Below are 24588 nucleotides of genomic sequence, written 5' to 3' on the forward strand. Positions count from 1 at the left end.
TGAATTCATTGAAGACAATATTCAAGTAAAGAGACACTTGAATAAAAAATGAAACAAGCCGTGGGTAGGTCTATTACGACTCTTGAGGTTCACGCGAATAACTTCCCATAAAAAGCACGACCGACTCGAAACGACTCGTGCTACGAAATTCTTTTTGGATCATATTGCCGTAAATACGCTTTGATCGACGTTAATACGTACACACTTACTTATATACTTCTTCTCCAAATTGGTGTCAATGCCTTGTCTTGACAATGATACGTAAATATGCGTAAATTTCTATTTCGAAAATCGGATCAATTACAATAACTTCCTATACTGGGAAGTTAAAAATTGTTTAGTCCGGCACTAAACAAAGCAGAGAGGACGTAGTTCGGAAAATTTCCATGCTTGCCACCAGATGTTTGAATAAGGGACATAAGCTTTGAGACATTGTGTATGTATATTCTGTGTGTCTCCAAGCCGCATTACCGAGAGTTTTCCTATATAGAATAAGAGGTTGTCAAAGAGGACATAATAAAGAACACATGTACAAAGTCTCAAAGCTGATATAATCAGTAAATTTTTTAAGCGTGGTCCTGTAGACTATACTGTATTCCTGTTTATAAACAGTCAAAACAGTTACATTACAATAATTATATGATTGATAGACGGATCTGTATTACCTTTTGTACTTTAAACTCTTTGTATGTAAAACAACAAAAATTATATTTTACATTGACGGAAATATGCTATCAATGTTAACAATATTATTATTATATTCATAAATTAATTGAAAATGTTTACAATAAATAAATTTATTAATTAAATATTTTAATTATTTTAATATTCAATTATTCAATTCAATACTTATAGTATAGTGACATGTAGGTATATATTGATAAAAATAGTATGTTTGGGAACACAATTCGACCTCTATATAAATACAGAATGTAGAATTCAGCATTCGAAAGTTAGTTTAACAAATATGGTGAGAGCCCACATGAATTTGTATAATATCAAATCCTCGAATTTCTTATAACTTGTCAGAGGTTTAATGAAACCTGGTAAAATGTTTTATTTGGGATGTTTATAAATTTGTCTGACGATAACGGAGGGGAGATTTCATCCCATAAAAGAGGGTGAACAATGTTAACTAGGGTCTCAACCAATTAGACATGAAAAGAAATATCAAACACAATGTGATTATGCACATTTTATTTTATATTTGACATTCTAGAATAATCATTTCGAATTTGTGCCAAATTTGCTTAGTTTTAGAAAAAATGTATCGAGCAAAAATTTGGTGTCAAGAATAAATGTCTAAAGTGATAATAGTCACATACTACAATAGATAAAGAAGAAAAACAAATTCTTAAAATACTGGGTATACTTATCTGCCCTTACCCTACAATCTATTATTACATAAATTCATTTCATTTGTACCATTTCTTCACTTTATCTATTGTTTTAAGTTATTTATCACTTAATTAGAAGTTAAACAGATTCGTTTAATTAGAAGTCATGAGTAATCTTTTCAAAATCTGAAAACAGTTTTGCCTAAATTCAGGGCTTTAATGGTGGATATTCGACTTAGACGTTGTGATTTAATCTTACAAGTTAGCGTAAATCCTGTACTTTGATTAATATTGAAAAAAGTTAAACCATTAGATTTCTATCGAATACCCTTTGAATTTTACGGTTTGTATACTGTATTTCTTGTGCTGATTCTGTGGTTACAGCACTGTCTACAACAGATTTATCTTGGTGTCAAATTTATGTAGTCCATAAAAACTGCCATAATGTGCCCTAATCCTAGACATAAGATATCATCTCGATTCTCGATACAGGAAAAGAAGAATTTCAATCATACACTTTAGCTTGCATATGGATGTAAAAATTAACTGCAATGAAAATTATAATTTAAAATTGATTTGATATTTTTGGACAATATTATTTATTAGATCCACATTGTCAGAAGTAAGCGGAAGTTATATATGCATATCAAAAAAATGCTTCCTGAGGAAAATCAATTTATAGCAATTTTATGATAGTAAAGCAGTGAAAACAAAAAATTGACTGAGTTAATTGTTGAAATACCATGCATAAACAGTGTTGATTACTCTAGCACATTACTCATACATACATAACTAATATAACTGATCACATGTAATACATACTATACAATTTACGCCTAATTTGCGCCCCCACGGGTAAACAGTGTTGTTTACAACAAAATGTATCAAACAAAAGTTCTTTTGTTTTTTATAAGGAACATTTTTTACATTTAAAATTTTGTTTTATCTCTAACGGTTTACAAGAAGGGTCCTACGGACCCAAGACCCAATTGACCTATGATGCTCATTTACGAACTTGACCTCACTTTTTACGTCCTGAGTACGCTGTTAAATTTCATCTTGACATCTCTTTTCGTTTTTAAGTTATCGTGTTGGCAGACAGACGGACAGACAACCGCAAATGGACTAATTAGGTGATTCTATGAACACCTATACCAAAATTTTTTTAGTAGCATCAATATTTTTAAGCGTTACAAACTTGGGACTAAAGTTAGTATACCTTGCATATTACATATATGCATGGTATAAAAACAATTTATTTTCTGCTTCATAAAGCATTGATTAACATTAATTTGCATTCTTGAAAATGAATTTAGGTTCAACTAAGTCTGCTCTTTAAAATTAGGAACATTTTATCGCTATGTTTCTAATTTAATATGTACTTAATTTCTAGCAATTACAATGCTTCAAGAATATAATTTGTCAAATTTTCACAAAGCTACAACACTAGTCCTTACATGTTGAATTTCACAACAAAACACATTTATTTTCAACGACATTTATTTCATATTAAATGTCTGTTATCCAACAAGCGTTGTTCTATACTAGTATAAAGAGAATAAGATAATTAAAAAAACGTTTAATAAGTACATTTTTTAAAATGTCATTCACGATACAAGTGAACATACCTAATTATTTTCAAATTCGTTTTCCTCTATGCTATACCAAGTGACTAAAATGTCTTGGTACTATGATAGATAACATGTAGAACTATTTTTTAATAAAACAACGTTAAAGATGACATTTTTAATCAACAACCAACTGTTTTAAAATGCAAAAAATTAAAATTAACACAATAGTATAGATGATAATTTGAATAAAAATTATTTCATGGCATTTCGCCAATGTAAATTGTATTATTATATATTCGTGAAAGATTTACTAAAAATTATTCTCATATTATTATCAACAGATTAATAATTATTAAATAATTTGTCTTATTTGTACAAAGTCAAGCTTTTTTATTACTTCTATAGGTGACCCGTCAAAATTTAATCTTAAAATTGTCTCGTTGACCAATAATATGATATCAAAAAAATTTGGATTAACTGCGTCCAAAAATTTTTAATTAAATTTTTAAAAAAATACGAGATCGTCAAAGTACCTACACTACACTTGAATATTTACGACAAATACATTAAAAATTCACGTAATATTTCCACGGCACGATTATAGTCAACATTTTTTAGTCTCACAAAGATAGTTTTATGACACCAAGTTGAAAAGCAAAACTACTTAGAAACTTTTTGCTTTTAAAACTCATTTTATTTCACGACGCTTCAAAAAAATTTCGTTCGTAGCGTACTTTTAAATTTTTATTAGTCAATATTAGTTAAATATTTTTTAGATTATACTTGCAAGATAATCGTGTTAGTGAAAAAGTATTATTCTAGAAGCTTTTAAAAAACGTTGTTTTATAAAAACAAGGAAAAATTCATGGGAATGCACAGAGATTCACATTTTTAATATCGATTAATACAAAACATTTGTTTTATACGGGTGTTTTATTATATAAAACTAGATTGATACCCGCCCGCTTCACTGGACTTAAAAATAAAAAACACCGCTGAATAGCCTCTCTCCTCTCTTAAAATAAACTTTTTTTTTGTAAATGTAAAATAGTCATGAACAAACAAACAAACACACAAACAAACAAACAAACAAACATGCTTACTTTCACATTTGTAATATATAGGGATAGGGATACAAAGCTCATTGTACAAATTTTTCAGTTTATCCATATGTTTTGTGTCTGCATTTCGGTATTTTCGTCGTGTATTTTTTTTAAATATGTAAAAAGCATCATCAATTTTATTCTGTCATCCAATAATATTTTTCTTTTGCACAATATATTTCAATTTAAGTAATAGTTTTTATTTTATACAGTGTGTACATCTCAATGTATGTACTAAATACATTTATTTTGTAAAAAAAGTTACATGTGCAGGCAAAATTTAAAGATGTTTCCCTATCATTCACGCGCATAAGTTAATGATTGAAAATATTAGAGGCAGCAACTTGACTGAAATATAAAAAGTATGTTGTTATATTTCCTTCAATTTTTTCCTTGTCATTCACCAGGCTTCAGGGTAACACTAGTTTCTAAAAATGGAAAATAACCAACAAATCCATCAAAGTCTTTAAATTATCAATAATTTATTTTTGATAAATTAAAATCAAAAAAAGTTTCATTTGATCGGAAAAAGCTTCAGGCGAACAATTGTTGCTTTAAAATAGCTTCAACTGTTTCAACTTTCCTCTACAGAGGCAGTTGTATCCTTGAACGCTGATAAGTTGATAACACCTTAGAATGCTTTTTTAGCTTAGTGGATATAAGTGGTACTATTCAGAACGCATGCTCCACGATAGTGATGAATTCAATTTTCTTATTCTGCAACAGAATTTATTTTAGTTATTTTCCAAATTTTGGCTATTATTACTCTGTCACTTCATCAATATTTCTCGCTTTTTAAAAGTCTACTATTTTATTGTGAGACTGTTTCAATTTTAAAAATAGAAGTTGTTAAATATCATGTTTGTTTGTCGATATATATTCGAACGTTGTATTTATGTGCACCCTATATATTTTATCCCCTGTTTTGAGCCTTATATTTTCTGAAGAGTATATTTTCGAATATCATTAGAATACGTGTCCTGTTATTGTTATATATATTTGACAAATGGAGAAATTGTGTTTTAAGAAGATGGTTTGTTTACAATATATCAATAAATTCTCATAAATATTGCGTGACCATTTTATTTTCTAGTTAAAATATGCAAAATCTTCTTTTCATTTGACACCTCTTTCGTTTCGATTAATTATTTCTGATGCTTTAATAGAAGGAATTTATACGAATATATATGTTTATTTTTATAAAGAATTTGAATTAAGTCACCTTCGTACAATTGAAGATCTTTCTTTTCAATACAATGCGTATGGAAATGACAATACTGGTACGGCATACCATACAAAATAATAAATACAGCAAAGTCGAACACAACAAATAAAAACAATGACAGCCCTAAAAAACAATTAATAAACATTTTCTCATCTCGGTCTTACCATCGCGTCGTATAATTGCGTTTAAGATACTACTTCCAATCTCCATATACAATACTTCATGCATACAGAGGTATTCTTGCTTCGGTCAAAGATCGATGGTAAACTTTTATCGCACATTTACGGTTTGAATTTCGTAGTAATGTGAACAAACTAGACAAAAGTACTAAATTTTTCGCAAGTACTTAGTCAAGAACTTACCTAAAAAATTTTTATGAAAATATACTCTTCCATAATTATGTCGTCTGAGTAAATATAAACTTTGGCAACCATCTCGTTAGCCAATAAAATAAATGAAGTAAGCAAAGTTTTTATGTTCGTTCTTCTGTATAAGGCAAAGAAAAAGTCTTCAGACAATGTATTGTGCGTGATGCGAGTGTAATTATTAACTTACCGGCTGTCGTCACGTATTCACACAAACAACTAATAAATGATATGATTGCGCGCGCATCACACTCAATACACTGTCTGAAGAATCTTTCTTTGTTTTATACATAAGAAAATTAATAAAAACTCTCCTTACTTCATATATTTTGAATGGTTAACGAGATGGTTGGTTGCCCAACTGTATATGTCGTCTAAGTAGGTATAAATAATAACAAGTAGGTATAAACCAAAATACTTCCTATACATCCTCATGTATGTTTATCCTTTTCTGTTCCCAGATTCCTTATCTCATACATTATTGTAATATGGGATTTATAGGAGTTATAATTTGTAAGACATGCAATCTGGAAACTGAAAAGGACAAACATTTTTACTATTTTGGTACAACTACAAGCTTTTTAAAATCATAAACTTTATGTTCATAAACTCAAATTGAGAATCAATGGATATAACTACACAATTTTTAAAGCGATCTGTACATAGAGGCTGTGTAGAGTTCACATAAGTTTTTTTTTTTTTTACTCAAAAATGAAAGTTGATTGGTGTTATATCTTACTATATGTATACAACCAAGGACAAGGCTATTTGCATCCCTAATAAAATATTCTTAATACAAATAATAAACAACAATGCAAATAAAGGCACCACGTAACATTAAAAACCCTTCAAGATATATTGTTAAAAAAGAGTATTTTATTTTATTTAATTTATTATAAAGCATATTAGTGTTCCAAACCTAAAATTTAATTTCGTGAATAAGTGAAACTAAACAATTGACTGATCTAATCGCTGAAATACCCTTTATAAACAATGTTGAATATGAGTGCTTGCATAATTATCACTACGTAGGTAGTATAAAACAAAGCCGTTTCCCACTGCCTGCATGTCCCTATGTATGCTTAGATCTTTAAAACTACACAACGAATTTTGATTCGGTTTTTTTCATAGATATAGTGATTCAAGAGGAAGGTTTATATGTAGAAGGTTAATACATGCATAATACAGTATAGAAACACTGAAACTTTAGAAGTTTCTAATGTGATGTCGTAAATAAACACATTTTTGTATATTTAAAGACATTTTGTTGTATATTTAATATCAGTATTGCATCCGTGCGAAGCCGGGGCGGGTCGCTAGTTTTCAATAAATTAGCAAAGTTGTAAAAATCAACAAAATGGCAGTGAGCATTTTTTAGACTTAATTGACCTATGCCCAAGACTTAATTTACCTATGTTACCCATTTACGAACTCAAACTCAGTTTTTACCCCCTGAGCACGCTATGATTATTTCAGCTTGATATCTTTTTTCGTTTTTGATTTATCGTTTTCACTGGTAGATAGACAGACAAATATGTTCATTAACCATACCTCAAAACTAAGGGTGATAAATTTTTGTTTAATATTATCCCAACAACCTGATTAAATCAAGCAGAACAAAAATTTAACTACTTGTTTGATATCTAGTAATTTCAATGAAAATAATTTTTCTTCTATCTAATAAAAATATTTTATTTTTCTTGCAGTGCATTTACGGATGCTATGTACATTCCGCAATCCTTCCAACCTTTCACCGTCGTTGTTATTGGTTATTACAGGTAAGATAAAATTTAATAAATTTTCAAGAATGATCCTAATTACATCTTATTTTTTAGAATCCTGATATAGTTTTGGTCCATTATTTAAATGTCCCATATCCTGATGACAACAAACTTGCTGTGATTACACCGAGCTTAGCGCTCTGGGGTGATAAGAAAGAATGGACGAAAGATGAACTTGTATCGCAACTAAAACCTATGTGTAAGTTTTATTTTTGTTTTCTATTCGATAATATAAAGATTTCGATAATTAAAATAGAATTATTAATCTTTGAAAATAATTTAATATATCTCTTGTTACAGTTTTTAGTGAAGATGAACCCGACCTTAATAATGAACTGGAAATCTCGGTAAAAGTTAATAAAAATTTTTTTTACTCCTTATAAATGTAACTGTGTTGTTTTTTCATAATTAATTCATAGAATCGCTAAACAAATTCATTTTTTACGTTTTACTACTGCGATATTAAAAAGATGAAAGTTTAATATCAGTAGATACACAGGGTGTCCCACAATTCACCTATTCTCCCTCCTACTTTATTTGGGACAGCAAAACAAACAATGTTGAGTAAACTAAGGTCCGGAAATAGACCGTTTTCGAGCTATAACCACTTATATATATATATATATATATATATTTCACAGCAAACGAATAAATTGAAGAAGCTACTTACCCATTTACAGTCTTTTATCTCTCATAGTTTCAGAAAATTTAAGTGGATGTAATTCGGAAACGACTAATTTCCAGACAGATCTTTGCACATAAGATTTTTTTCTTGTTTTGTTATCGTGAATTACTTCCCAAAGAAGATTTGGTGAGTTTCAAGATACCCTGATAATAAAATTTTAATTATAAATTTTTAAATTTTTCTAACTAAGAGAAACAATATTAAAGAAAGAGAAACAAATCATAACAGATTAACCAGTACAAAGTTCAAAATTCGAAAAAAATTAGTCGATAAATACATATTTCTCTATTAATACTTATAAAAATGATTATACTTTATTAATATTTTGCATACAAAAAGTCAATAAAATTGAAATCAAATTTTCCTTGTGCCAAAACGTAATTATAATATTCAAAAGTATTAAAGAAATTGACTTGAATATCCTTGAAATAAGTTTTGGAAGAAATTTATGAAACTTTCTAACAAATGTCATTAATTATTTTATTACTTCTCAATAAATTCGCAGTAGTAAAACGTTGATATTTCTAGAACCATATAGTCATAAGTCATAAAAAAGTGTACAGTTTTGAAAACAAATTGGTTTTCGATGAAAAGTTTTCTTTTTTTTCACATCCCTTTTGGATGAAAAAAAAGTCTAATGTTATCATCACTGTACTATCTTTTTGTAATATATAGTATACCTTGATAATATCCATCATAAGTAGGTATATGACATGTTTTTTGCTCTCATTCAATATTAATGTACATTTTAAACAACGGAAATTATATATACAAGGTGTTCACTTTAAAAAAGAGAGTGAGAAATGCTGGGACACCCGGTAGAAGCTATGTTCTTATCACTATAAGATATTCATTTTTATCGCTATAAACTATAAATTATTACTTTTTTTAATTAGATATAAGAAATCTATTGGCGTAGATGAATTTAAACCTGACGATCTTGTGCGTCAAAAACTATCACCTTAACCTCCATTAACATTTAAAGATAATAAACCATAAAAAAATAAACCGAAACAGCATCCCATTTTTTAACGCAAGGGGTGAAAATTTAACCACGTGATATGAAATTTAGTTCCAATAAAATACCGCGTGATCAAATGACCGAAGATGAAATGTACGGGGATTTGATAGATGAATTGCTCTACTGCCGACTAGACTACGATAAAGAAAATAAAATAAGAATACGACTCGCAAAATAAACTTCACTCTCGGGTGCAATTGACAAGTAACGAATTAATAGCACAATATCGATACAACTACTAAACTTCATTTTTATTTTTACACTTCTCACATCTTCCATCAAATATTTTGTAGAATCTAAATTCATTTTCTTACCGAATATGTGGTTCAGCCTGAAAATATTAATAAAAATTTAATTTTCAAAATTGAATAATATTTAGTCTCTTTCTTTGAATGAACATACTTTGTATATTATCTACACAAATTCTAGATAATAATAAAAAGTATACTATATAATACAAACTATAATATGCACGTAGTACTAACTTCATCAGTTGCATGGCAGTATAAAAATGTAGTTAGCAGTAAAACTTTATTATCGAAATTTTGTTGTTGAATAATTGTATATTTCTGGCCATTTACCAAATATGAGATATTTGTGAAAAAGAAAAATTAGAAAAAAGGAATATATATACCTAAATAATATTACTTATTTTATTATTATTCAACTTTAAAAAACAGAGAGTACAATGAGTGATCTTGAACACGAACCAATTGTCAAAACAACTTAACCCATTTATTCCATTTTGGGACCAAAAGTATTTTCCTGGTGTCTTTCCAACCATTAGTAATAGAGGCACACAGTTGCTACTGTATATATTGCTACCTAACAATCTTATGAGCGTTTTAGCTTTACATTTCATAGGCAAAGGTAAAATAGTGGTCGTTATCAACTCATTGAGCTTTTATAATATATTATAAATTAGCAAAGTCGCCTCAAAAGGTTCAGAATCAAACCAGAAAAATAGTTTATCATAGTTTTTCGATAGTAGTTCTTGTCGTATAAGCATTTTTTTAATCTTTGAAGTTTGAACCAAGTGCAAAAGGACTCGATTCGAAACAGTATTATTATATGTTATAGACGGCTGAAACCGTTGAAGCAATTGTAAGTCAATTAATGGAAAAACAACGCGTTGCACGTCAAGCAGCATTAGTCAAACAATTAGAATGTGGCTGTCCAGACTCAACGTGTGCCGATGGTAAAACATGTTCACATCCAATGCGGCGTATAACAGCTGCCAAAAATGAAGTTGTCGGATGTAGCGCACCATCACCATTACCAGCTGCATCTGTATCCAGTACAAGTTCCGGTCGAGGTTTAAACGATGGTAGTAATCAAGTTTCATCAACAACTGGATCTGGTAGCATGATATTAACGACAAATAGTCATCATCCACCACGTGTATATTCACGTGAAACTCGTACAATTCAACACAGTCAACAACATCATCATCAGAATCATGTGTTGAATCAAACATCAAATCATCAAACAGTTGCCACAACATCAACACCTCCATTAGTACTTAGTTTATCACAAATCCAGGGAGGTGGTGGTTTACTCATATTAAATAGTTCAGCAACAAATACATCAGCACACTCATCTGTACATCAATCACTTGTCTCACCAGTTTCAGTTGCTTCGTTTGTCTGTAGTACAAATAATGCCAATAATCGTAATAACAACAATCATCACAACAATAATCATCATTCCAAAACAATTAAAAATAATACGTTAGTGTTAAAACAAGAAGCGATGGATATACAAGCAGCTGCGTCATGTTGCATGCAATCATCTGGTACAAATACAAATGTTACGACAAGTATAAGTTCATTAAATGTTAATAGAATTCATCATCATAATCAGAAAATTGATACAAGTACAGCAACAGTTTTATTTGATGGTGTTACATATTCAAATGGTGGATTACGTCGAATGCATAATGGTAATCATACAGAGAAAGCAACGGTACACCATAATGGCATTGTATCAATGTCAAGTGCACCATCAACACCCTCCAAACATATGGATACATCCAGTTCAGATGATATTATTGAATTTAAGCATAACTTTTGTGGTGATACAGTTGTATTACTTGGAACTGATTCAAGTGGTTCGTTTATAAGTAAAAGTGATGGAACGTCAATTATAAATGGTGGATTTTGTAATGAAACATTAGATTTATCACAAGAAGATATACAAAGAACGTTATCAGCAAATATGCCATTGTGTTCAACGGAAATTGAGCATCGTAATAGTGTTCATACATCAGTTACATTAAATCAAAATAATCCAGTTATAGCTAGTAAAAAAGTTCGTGGTAATAATGATTCAATGTCACCACAAGATACCGGAGGTGTATCAGAAATTAATCCAATGGATTTTATTGATTGCTCTGATGTTGTTGTCTCACCGACGCATGTTGTTGATGACGATGTTTTTGTTAATTTAGATGCATTTGATATGTTAGGCGAATTTCCAGAATTAGAAGTATTAGATGGTAGTCATGGTGTTGTTGGTTCGGAATCAAGTCCAACAGCGCATGATGATACATCACCAAATCGTGTAGAGTTCCGTGAAGGTACTGTAAATATAACTGACTATTCACCGGAATGGGCCTACCCGGAAGGTGGTGTTAAAGTATTAGTTACTGGTCCTTGGTATTCTACAAATACACCATATACTGTTTTGTTTGATACTTTTCCTGTTCCCACTACATTGGTACAAAGTGGAGTTTTAAGATGTTTCTGTCCAGGTATGAAATTATTAGTTATTTAATTTAACTTCTTAAGATACTATTAGCTTGCAACTCCTTGCCCGTCGTTTCACAAAAAAAAATTTCGTACTTAATATATTCCAGATAGGCTCCGATATGCTCCAATCCCACTTTGCACCAAATTTCATCCATCTACTTTCATGAAATTCATGATTTTTTGTTTAAACTTTCGGAGAGTATATATCCCTTCCGATTGCAGGTAAGTTCATGAAATTGATACAAAATGGCAAGTTCATTACTACATATGTATCCATGTTTCGGGATGCAGCCAAGTTCAAAAATCCTCCTCGGAATTTTTTAACTATGAATATTTATATCTCTCCCCTGATTGAGAGAGATCGAATTTCGGTGCAAAAATTCAGATAGAACGATCTATCGCTGGTATGAAAATCTCGCACGCATTTCTTATATAAATCTTCCGGGCCACTATATTTCGCTTTTTAATTTAAATTGCGACTATGTGACTCAATGTATACATATGGGATTTTTTAAATATTTATTAATTGTTTATTACACAGCACATGAAGCCGGACTTGCAACTTTACAAGTTGCTTGCGAAGGCTTAGTTATATCAAATTCTGTGATATTCGAGTACAAGTTACCACCAAAAGAAGAGCAGACAACTGCACAGGAAGCCAATATGGAGCGTCCTAATGACAATCTGCTCAAGTTCACTTTACTTCAGCGTTTAGAAGCTATGGATGATAGACTGCAAATTAAACAAGAACCAGATGCTGGATCTGATTCTGTAAGCCCTATTAATATAGGTTACCTTTTTTCAATTTTGCAATTTTTTAATAAAAATTTTCATTTAGGTTGAAGATACAGTTTTATTTCAACAAAATAATTTCGAAGAACGATTAGTAACATATTGCCAAACGTTAACTACTAGAGAATGGAGACAAGGAGAGGAATTGAGTACAGCATGGTTTGCAAGTCACCGAGGCATGACCTTATTACATTTAGCAGCATCATTAGGTTATTCACGTCTTGTATGTACTATGCTGCATTGGCGTGCTGAAAATTCATCTTTATTATTAGAAACCGAAGTAGATGCATTAAGTCAAGATGACGAAGGATATACGCCCTTGGTTTGTATACGACATTATTATCATCTCATTTCATTACAGTTATTTTACGATTTGAAAAATCAGTATATTTTTTCTCATTCAATATAAAATCCTGTTAAACAATACATACATTTAAACAAATTTGAACTATTTTTTTTGCTATAATTTTTGGTTATCATTTTGAGTGGCGATATTTTCATTGTTTTTCCACAATATTGCAAAGATTAAATTTCATATGATTTTACTTTGTGAAACAATAGTCAACGAATTAAGCACTTCACTTAAAAATTAAAGAGCTCCTCAAATTGCTTTGAATTCTTTTTGATAAAGAACAGCATTTCTTCGTGGTTCGTTAATTGAGTTTTGAATACGTGTTCAGTATTCAGTCGACATTCAGAATATTCCTAGTTCATCAAAGTGAACATTTTATCAAAAATTACATTTTCTTTTAGATGTGGGCCTGTGCCAAAGGACACACTGAAACGGCAATAATGTTATATAGATGGAATCATATGGCTTTAAATATTAGAAATGCAATGCTGGAAAATGCATTAGAATGTGCGAGAACAAATAAACATGCAGATTTAGCCAAAGAAATGGAGGAATTAGAAGGACGAAGGGAACGGGCAAATTTAGCTTTATTAACATCATCTAATTCAACAGAGAGTATTGCATTGTCTCCCTTACCTATATCACCCGCTAGTTCAATGGCATCATTATCGTCGATTGCATCAACAAGTAAATCACATGATGGTGTTTTTTTACGTCCTGGAGCTGTTTCAAGGTTCGATAAATTTATTAATATATTTTTCTATTACAATTAGTTATTTTAACCCCAACATTTTCAATTTTTGTGTATCAGTTCTGTTTATTTGTAGCCTAAATGAAATACTTCCTTTTTTTCGTTTGAGCCCGAGTTCAGTCAAAAATAATTTTGAGAAACAAATATTAGTTTTAAACAATTATTAAATTTTTTGTTATCAGGGTAATTATTTAAATATTGTTCTTTTGTACAAAGTACATGCGAGCAAATTCAAAAGAAAACAAAATTTTAAATAGCATACGCAAAATATTTAATTTATTTTATCTTCGAATTCTTATTGAAAAATAATTTTGTTTATGATAGTTCTTCTACACGATCTGTTCAATCACCTGGAACAAATATGGATTCATTAATCCGAAATTCCAATACTCAACAAAGATTATCTAAACGTCCATCTGTAGATAGTGGTATTCATATGGCTGTAGGACAATCATCCGATAGTTTAATATCAAATCGTGCTAAAAGTAATAAGTCTGTTTTAGTAAGAGATCTACAAAAATTATCAAGGTAATCTTTTTATTTTCTATAACTTTCTATTATGGAATGTAGAGGTGAGGAACACAATCTCATATGGCTGTTTAAATCAAAAAGTGTCCACAAAATAGCATTAAATAAAAGACTATAATAGCGCTAGTGTAGCAAAGGATATATATATCACGGACGAAGGAAATGAAGGTACAGAGTGTAATTGTACCAGAGAGTGAGAGAGTATTATACAAATGTATTATTTAACTTTATACTCCACCCCTACTTTTCCTATGTCTATGATGTATTGCATGGTACCATCTTAATTTAATGAAATTTTAGAGTAACTTTTTTAACATAGAGATTGTGTGCCTTACCTCTACATTCCATACTTTCGATAATCATTGCCGCAACATATCTACACACAAATATCTCAATGCGAACCATCGGTATTCATATCTAGATACAATTATTTCAAATTTATCTATGACAACTACTGCGGTTTTGTTCTTTATGACTCTTATTTATGTAAATGGTGTTGAACTGAACTGCTAACACCTGTGGAAATGATATTTTCTTAGACAGTTAATTATCTATTCGCAGGCGTAAGTAAGTCATGGAAGCCAATCAAAATACCATTTAAATCTCTTCATATCGTAAAAAAAAAAGTCTTGCTTATTACTTACATAAAGTATTCTTGTATCCCGTACAAAAATTGGAACTTTAACAAGCGATAAATGAAAACATGATAAATTAATTATTTTTAGGTTCGATAGAAGTATGTCATTACCATTAAATTCAAATCAAGACAGTCCAACTGATAACACATCAGACTTGTTTCGGCATTCACCTGTTCGAAAAATTGATTTTGCTTTATGTGAGTACTTAATTTATAGTTATGAATTTCTTTCTATTATAATGAGTGTCACTATCTGTTTTTGGGAATTTAAAATGACGCTTTATATCATAAAGTGCCAAAATTTGATTCCTGTTATAGTGGAGATGGTAATATTTATTATCATGTGCTTTTCTTTGAGTCATATTTCAACTAACAAGTATAATTCATCAAGAAACTTTATACTTGTACCTGCTTGGAAATTTTCAATAACAAATCTGGCAACATAATAATAAATATTAACAACCTATTCCACTTATATATGGACAACAAATTTGGTTCACTTCTATTCCTTATATCAAATTTATTTTTAAGGTAAGTTGCTAAACGAATAAATTAATTAAATTTCTTTTAAAGAGAGTGTGCACGATAAAATAAAATTAAAATTGGTTCTATTGTTTGTAGTTTAAATCTCCAAGGCTTTTGCATTTTCTAAATAGAACAATAAAGGAAATTTTTTTGTTGGAAATACAAAACAACTCACGAAATTCATTTTTTTATTTTTGTATATTTGAAAAGTGAAGAATTTTTATTTTTATTTTTTAATTTTTTTATTTTGTTTTTGATCATGTAGGCGAAGTGGCTGGAGGGCCACGGAGTGATAGTCCTCTGATCGATGTTGAAGCTGTTTCGGATGATGATTCGGAGACCAGGCAAAGTGTTGTAGGTCAGTCGTATTCACAAAGCATTCGGTGTCTCTCTGTAAAATATATTTATAACTTTCCTCTCACTCTGTTCCCTATAACATATATTTGATGTTTGTTGTTATTTATTTTTCGATAATTATTTTTTCGCTTTAGCTTTATCTCTCTCTTTTATTTCAGTTCAGTAGTTATCCAAGTTGTTATATAACACTCCATTTGTGTTTTGAATGTTTATTTATTATGCGTTCAATGTAGAAATAAAATTTTATTTAATTCTAGTAATTTACAAAGTGATTTTAATTACTTGAAATCTATTACTACTATCCATATAATTTCTAAAAACAACACACGTATTTGTTCAATATGTTTATTAGATTTGTAGACACATTATTATTAATTATATTCCTAAGATAACACTTCTTATATGGGTCATAAAATAACCAATCCACAAATGCTAATACGGGAAATAAGCATGACAGATTCTGCTAAACATTTAAAAAGTGATTCTGTTCCGTCTTGGAAAATGACATCTACAGATCTAATATTGCGTAGGCGTCAGTAGATTACTGGTCATAAATGTTAGGGTTCGAATTATAGGAAAAAAAATCATCGATTGCAGATCGAACTACAAGATTTGATTATATTTCTTTAACGAAACATTTTGATTAAATTAATAATCATTTTGCATTGATTAAAGTGGTGGAAGTATTGCTTGGGCAAAAAATTATGGGTTATGTATTTCATTTTGTAAGCCATTGCCTTTTCCAGTTTACAAAAGTACGATAATTTAATTGTTTAATTCATGTATTAGATTGGCTTTATATTCTCTGATTAAGAACTTTTTGGGTTCAAATGTGCAGTAAAAATTATTTCCATTTTATTTATGTCATAAAACTTTAGCCATCCCTTTTTCTCAATAAAGACATGTGATCTATGTTACCTAGGTCAAACTATGGCTATTGAAAATATTTATAGTTTACATGATAGCCCAAAACTCTCTGCATCATTTTAAAAAACGAAAAGTTTTTTCCTATTTGATTTTTTTATTAAAAAGTACAAGTACATACCTAAGAAAATATTAAAAATTATTCATTAAATTATTTTTAATGTGACTGAGAGACTTTTAGACACAATCAGAGATTGGTTTACTTTTTTCTATTAGGTACTACTTATTATTAACTTAAATCCTTATTTTCTGCACGATTCTTGAAATGTAATTGAAAAAACTATTTCTGGCCCTTAACTATCCATATCCACAAATATTTAAAAAATATCTTTTAAAAGTAGTAATTGGCATGTTCATTAATACATTCAAGATATTCCGTAGAAAAGTATCCCCTACTCTACAAAAATTTAAAAAGTGAACTATTTGCTTCGAAAATAATATGGTTGTAATATGAAAAATTATGTAATCATTACTTAATCGAATTATTCATGCAATTTATCCTAAAATATTATTATACATTTTAAATAAACATTCAATAACACTTATTAATAGAAAAACTGCAATAAAATGATCAATAAGTTTAAAATCAGGACCGAAGCTTATTTTCATACACGTCTTGTGAAAACCGAGTTGGTAAAAGCAAGATGCTTGGCCAAAATTCTCAAAAGTTTTATTAATTATATTAAATATTGTTAGTAGAATTAAAAAATAAGTCCATTTTCGCGGAAAGTACAATTCAGAATTTAAACAATGAACCTAATCGTTATTTTCGTTTTTTTCTTATATACCTACAAGTTTTCTTTTCTTGATGAAAAGTAAAGTACTCTTTCAAAATAAGGTCAATAAATCATTGATCCGCCAACTCCAATAAGGAATCCATTGTTTCGTAATTGTGGTCGTCTTTAATCCAGAAGAGAGGCGCGATTACAAGAATAATAAGAGAGGAGAAGCAGAAACACGTTATTATTCACAGGAGGAATAGGTTCATTAGAAGAAAATTGAACACGTATCTTTGCCTAAAACTTCAGTGATATGATAAAAACCTTGTTTAAAAATTCATATTCCATTTCTAAAAACTCGCGACGGTCCTGACTTCATTTTGTTGAATGTTTTTTTAATATTAACTTAGTTACTAGACCATTTAAAAAACGGTAAGTACCACTAAACACTAAATGTACATATTATGCACAATAAACTGTTTTTTAAATTCCTCTAGCGCAAGGTATTCGGATCCACTCTAGTATATGGCCGTGATTGTTATATATAAATGGTGTAAATTAAACTAATGTGTTTATAGATGTTTTATATTTTATTTGGACATTGAAAAAAAAACCTCTAACATTTTAATTATTTGTTTAGGGGAACAAGATGTACGGGTATTTACATTAGCTGAACAAATAATTGCAGCTATACCAGATAGGATAAAGGTAAGATCATCAATGCGGGCAAATAATGATGATTTGACATAAAGTAGAAAATTGGGTTGATATCGAATTTGCCACATTATCCATAAAAATGTAAAAGTAAACTTATCATAACAAAATTTGATAGTTAAATTAAAATTGATTAAAACACGAATAAGTTGCATACAAAGATTGTTGCCCAACTCTTTTTTGCAAAATAGAGTTTTATATGTAATCCCTAAGGCGATACTCAACAATGGCGTCACTTTTTATATATCTCTCTCTTTGTTTAATTAGAAGTTTCAACATTCCTATCGTGCATACCTCTAAAGATTTTCAAAAACTAACTTCATTTTTCTGTCCCTGCAGTGAAAATTCTTTTTTCATTATCCCCATTAGGTAGTAGAAATCACTCTCCAAAATTCACTAAAGACTAAGGAAATCGAACTCCACTATGAAAAATAAATTGCAAAATGATATAATACGATTATTTTAAAGTGAAAAGCACGACAAATCAGTTTTTCTTTGAAAAAATATGTGATTTATTTAATATTTTTATTTAAAATGATAAATATTCAAATTTCCGCTGTACTAGGATAAAGCCGTCCATTTTGATTATGTCACTCCAATAGACCTTTTCATTTCAATTTTACGTATTACATATATGTTTCAATTACGATTCATCATTGTTTCGTACAGACATAAGTTGGATAAAGATATAAGATGTTTGTTATTCATTTGATCATATTAGGTTTTTAACAAACTGTCCGAAACAAAATATAATCACTTTTTATAATGAAATGGTCTATATCTTGTAGACAAAGAACTGTCATCTGTCAAATTGACATTTAATAATCAATGGGTGCGTTTATTCATAATTATTTTTTACATTCATTGATACATAGAACAAAAATCATTATTTCCGAAAGAGTCGAATAGCTTTGCAATTTTTTTCTTTTACTCGATTAGATATTATAAGGTATCGACAAAATGGACAACATGAATATTTGAACTTCTTAAGACTATATTTAAATATAACCTCGTGTCATGACGATGCTGAGGCTCATGGTCATGTGGCTCATGATGACGCTAGACGCTGGCTTTGAGCTTAAAATTAGGGTTCCACCTAGCCGAAAAAAATAGAGTTGTGTCCAGCGACAAAAAAGTTTATTCGGCTTCCCGTTTATTCACATCGAAAGTCGATATCTCGAGATGTACATACTAAAAGTAATTCTGTAAACTCATTTTTAATGAAATGTTTTTACGAAGTTTTTTCCAGATGCCAGCACGGCCTAAACTGAACACGTGACTTAATTTGACGCTCAAACTAGTCGTCAAGGATCTGGATGAAAATACACCTTATTGCTTCCTTTATGGCGATTTTATAAATCGAACAAAAATTTTAGTGAATTAATATTACCATTTAAATATTTTGAGATTCTATCCAATTTTCCAATTTTCTTGATAAACTTATATCAAAATCACTTTAGTTTAATCTTCCTTCACGAAATTTAATTTTTTAATGAAAGATGGAACTTGTATGAATTAAGTAATTGCTCCAATTTCATACTTTATTTTGTTTTTATTTTAGAATGAAAGTGAAGAAATGATGTTAGATAGTCCTAGTCAACATGAATCATTAGATGCTCCAGATAGTCTTTCCGATGTGTTCATGGAACCATTATTGGATCAACATACTGGAACATCTTTTGAACCTGTTGAATTTAATTTTGAATTCTCAGATCATAATTATAGGTAATTTTGATATTCATTAATTAATTAAGATTAGTTTCAAAATAGATACTAACCAAATTATGTTATTGTTTCAAGATATTACGATGTAGCGACGCCATGCTCAAGTTTAAGTCCTGCATCGTCTAGTTGTTTACAATCACCTGGTTCATTTACATTAGACTCTCCATCACCTCCTCCAACAACTGCAGATTTCTGTGAATTCTTTCAAGCATCAGGAAGTGTTTTTGAAAAAGATTTTTCGAATCTTACCTTATCAGGTATAAAATATTGATTAGATTAATTAAACTTGTTTATTTCAAATTTTTTATCATCATAGATCAAGAACAACGTGAATTGTATGAAGCAGCCAAAATTATTCAGAAAGCTTATCGATCGTATAAAGGAAGGAAAAAGTTAGAAGAACAAGATAAAGAAAGGGCAGCAGCAGTTTTGATTCAAAACTATTATAGAAGATATAAACAGGTATTGACCTATATAGATCGGTATTTAGTCCGAAAAATGGCCTGAAACTTTGATCTGGGCACCATTCATATCAACTGTCTTAATTCCTTCAAACAACAATTTCTAGCCTACTTCGACAATTTTCTTTGAAATTTTTTTAATTCGATAATTAGATCTGATTGCCGTTCAACGATATCAACGATAAAGTAATCAAAACTAAGACAAAAATGATAAACAGCATACAGATGGAGTTCCTTCTCGACAAAAAGATGTAAAGTTCAATTAAAAATCGTTATATCACACAACAAGTTAAATGAATGGCGTTCAAATCAGGGTTTCTTTCCATTTTTGGGTATAATATCATTTAAATTGTAAGTTTATTATTAATAAAATTTTTTTTTGTACAGTACGCATATTTTAAGCAAATGACGCGAGCAGCGATGGTAATCCAAAATGGTTATCGTTCATATTGTGAACATAAACGATTTAAGAAGAGTCAGGAAGCAGCTGTATGCATCCAGAACTACTACCGCAACTACAGGGAGCAGGGGGGCAGAGGCAGTCGTGAAGGTACACCTGCCTCTTCGGGCCTCAAGTAAGTTTTGTTATTAGTGATAGTTGCATTAACATTGCTGATACATATAAGTAATATTTGCTAGCAACTAACACTAATTTCTATATACATATTCCCTTGGGCCGCTGTCTCTTGGCTCTACTGCTTCTGTGTAGCTGTCTCTATGTTGTAATATACTTGATGTGTGGTAGTTCTTGGTGTTAATTTTTTTCTTAATATCTCTTTTCTTTTTCCTTTCTGTTTTTATACTTCTTCTTCACAACCTAAATTTCGAAATTAAATCCTTGTATTTCAATTTTTTCTCCTTAATTGTAGGTTTCTATAATTCAAAAATAGTATTATTCTATTCTGTATTTGTTTGAGAAAATTCTTGATCGTGTGTCACAATAATAACTTTTGTTTCGTAAGTTGATATGAAATTTAGTATTCAGGATAATTCTGACCCAAAAAAGTATATAAATCGAACATTTGTGTATATTTAATTCTGTACATATCTTTAAAAACACTCGTCTAATAGTAAAATGAGCCTCATTCTCGAGATATCACCAAAAAAGCTCCTCTAAACGTAAATGAGATGAATTTGTATAATTTCGGAATCTCCGAAACTGCTCGTTCAATCGTCAAAGAACAATTTTTTAATCATTGGATCAAAAATACTGTAGGTAACTAAATGCTCCTTTTAAACGAGATCAGTAACGACATTTCGTAATTCAAAAGATACAGTATTGTAGTTTTTAAAAGTTTCCATTAATAAAATAATCTTTCGTAAATTTTAATTAATTTTATGTCTCCATGAACACGTACCTTATTAGTGTAATTATTGATGTGTGATATGTTAATCAAACAAAAATTGTACCGAAAAATTCCAAAGCAGCTTTTTGCTCATAATTTTATTCTCTGTACTACAATATAGTATAAATACGATCATTACGGAATACTTTTAAAATAAATATTAACTGTTGAATTTACTCAAATTCAACATATACTTTCTCAAACCATGACAGATTAATTTTTATAAAAATCCTTAACGCGTTAAAACTTAGGTTGTGCATGAAAATTGATTTTAAAAGATTTTTTACCAAGTTTTATGTTGCCTCTTTTTCTTTCATTCCAATTTCATTTGATTCATAATCAACTGTTGTAGGAGAACATATTCTCAACGAAGACAACATCAAGCAGCTAGAAAAATTCAACAGTTCATGAGACAATCGAAAAATAAGTAAGTAATTATGTACAAAAAAAATTAAACCAAAAAAAGGTGTGAAACGTGTCATGATCGATCAGTCTTGCGATGTCATAGGTAGTTTAAAATTTCCGAAAATAAAAATGAAATTAAGCATGAATTTTACTGCCCATTAAAGCATGTGAGTGTTCCCCTTCTTCATGTGTTATATTATATTTTTATTTTTAAGCACCTTTATGTAAGTATATCAATCATAATCATTTATCAAGATACATTAGGGCCGAGTGCAAATTGAGACATAACTTATGATGAGTGGGTTTATGTATGATGGGTTCTGTATTGGTAGAGAGCACACCATACAGTCGATCAACTGAGTCGATCATAGATAGCTCTCGATGCGGACAAAATTTCGTTAAATCATGCTGACGTTCAGAATTAATAAGTAAAATAATTTTTTAAAGTAAATTCCATTTTATATCTGAAGTATTAACAAATAAAGAAAATAAATATTGAATAAATTTAACAATAACAGCTTTTGACTGATGAGATCTGTCAATTTGATAGTTCACATTATATTTGTTTTCGTTATTGCGTTATTGTAACTTTAATACAGGAATAATTTTTTTTTACTTCCAAGTTCTATTTTTTAATAAACAATTGGCTTTCAATACATATAAATTAACTTTATAGAGCATGATTTAATGTTGTCGTCAGATGTCGTTTTCATCGCTCTCTCTAAATTACATCTCACAATACAGAAACGTCATCCCACCAAGGTGCGTCTCAATTTGCGCTCGACCTAATAAATATTCAGTAACAAACTAATGTTTATGTATAAAGGAGAATTATCAATGCATTGATAAATTTAATTATAACTCAAATTCTATTTCCACTAAACAAATGTTTTACAAATTACCTTGACATTCATACCAAAATATTTTTAACGGAGGCTATTGATATCAATACAACTTGATAGATGATCCTATTATATTAAACATGATTTAAATAAAGATGATAAGAAATCGTAGGTGTCCTTTTTTGGAGTGCTAAATATCTGGAAAAGCGTCTCCGACACAGACTAAATCTATAAGAACGTGTCTCTCATATATCCAGGACCGTACATACTTATTCAACTAGAACTGGTAAGGGGTAATAATGAAACTCATTTGTGAAACGTATAACCAATCTCGGATGCATAAATAAATATAGCAAATATCTAAGAAAAAAGAGTTCCTTGTTTTGATTGACTTTATGACTTAACATGATACATAAAAGTTTGAACAACCCCCCCCCTATATACCTCCCTTGAATAATTCCTGCTCACGAGCCTGAGAGCAGTAATTTTTTACAATTAATTAGCTAATTTATATTAATTACTTTCTGATTCTTACTTTTTTATAACAGAGTGTAAGATAATATATAGCAAGGTATTCCAATCCTGCAATGCATGATGCTAAATGTGTCGAGCGGTTGTGCATTGGTTAATTCACACTCAACAACTAAACGTCATTAAAAACATATCGACATATGAAATAAATGACGATCGCAAACTCGTTAATTTTTTTAGACGCTAATTAATTATTAAAAAATATTTTTTTTATTATGGGAGTGGGCATGAGTGTACTTTAGTTGACGGTTATTATGCCTGACCCATCCATGATGGTGCAGCCGTTTGACACATTTCCCATCATGCATTAATTGCATTATTGGAATACCTTCTTATATATTATGTTATAACAGAGGTGTTTAAAATTTAGATCTCCATTACGTAAACCTTAGGCTGTAATAAATATTTATAAAAATATGAATGTCATTCAGAAACTAACAATATTTCGATCAACATTTCATATTTATTCTTTTTATTTAATGCTAACTAAATAGTTTATGGGATGATTCTATAGGAACTTCTTCGGTAAGTTTATTTTATATAAGTCATGAATCGCTTCTACACTCCATCACCAATGACTAGTTTATATTTATCATTTAATATATCTTCATCGCTAAAAGGTGATTTTTGCATCTGATGGACTTTATAAGCGATAAGACCATTAATTTTAAAAACAGTATAACTGTATCTAAGAAAAATGCAAATAATATAATAAAACATTTGTATTTTTTTACTTCAGATTACAGAGAGAACGAGCAGAAAAAGAGAAGCAGGAGGACCAGTCAGTGGATGTCCGACAAAGGTCGCCGTCCCACGGAACCAATTCATCCATCGGCCAAAATAGCAGGTAATTATTTTAATTATAAAATCAATAATTTCTTATAAAAAAAATTTCCAAACTTGATGATATAAAAAATATTAAATACCTATGTACAAACTCGGATCAAAAAAAAGAAAATTTGGAGGGAGTAAAATGTACTTTTCATGACCCATTTTTTGAGTAATTAATTATTATATAGTATATACTATTCAGACTCCTGCTTTTTAGTTTGTGTCGTTGTCTACTGACACTGGATCTTGGTTTTAATATTAAAAAAATGAAAATCTGATATATTTTTCACTTGAAACAACTAATTTCTAA

General features: G+C 29.7%; 1 protein-coding gene across 1 annotated transcript in view; it reads left to right on the forward strand.

Moving 5' to 3' along the window:
- LOC123296144 (calmodulin-binding transcription activator 2) overlaps nt 1–24588 on the forward strand; it is a 68696-nt gene that overhangs the window by 43645 nt on the left and 463 nt on the right. The window contains exons 4-22 of the mRNA XM_044877606.1: nt 7308–7379; nt 7437–7581; nt 7683–7729; nt 10169–11390; nt 11451–11840; nt 12380–12609; nt 12677–12952; nt 13384–13715; nt 14058–14261; nt 14987–15096; nt 15689–15781; nt 18064–18131; nt 19699–19862; nt 19938–20119; nt 20179–20324; nt 20711–20898; nt 22022–22096; nt 23942–23972; nt 24187–24294. Coding sequence (XP_044733541.1) covers nt 7308–7379; nt 7437–7581; nt 7683–7729; nt 10169–11390; nt 11451–11840; nt 12380–12609; nt 12677–12952; nt 13384–13715; nt 14058–14261; nt 14987–15096; nt 15689–15781; nt 18064–18131; nt 19699–19862; nt 19938–20119; nt 20179–20324; nt 20711–20898; nt 22022–22096; nt 23942–23972; nt 24187–24291 — 4080 coding nt within the window. The 3' untranslated portion in view covers nt 24292–24294. The remainder of the gene's footprint in view (nt 1–7307; nt 7380–7436; nt 7582–7682; nt 7730–10168; nt 11391–11450; nt 11841–12379; nt 12610–12676; nt 12953–13383; nt 13716–14057; nt 14262–14986; nt 15097–15688; nt 15782–18063; nt 18132–19698; nt 19863–19937; nt 20120–20178; nt 20325–20710; nt 20899–22021; nt 22097–23941; nt 23973–24186; nt 24295–24588) is intronic.

Source organism: Chrysoperla carnea, chromosome 3 (genome assembly GCF_905475395.1).
Source record: "Chrysoperla carnea chromosome 3, inChrCarn1.1, whole genome shotgun sequence".
In the NCBI taxonomy this organism is placed as follows: domain Eukaryota; kingdom Metazoa; phylum Arthropoda; class Insecta; order Neuroptera; family Chrysopidae; genus Chrysoperla; species Chrysoperla carnea.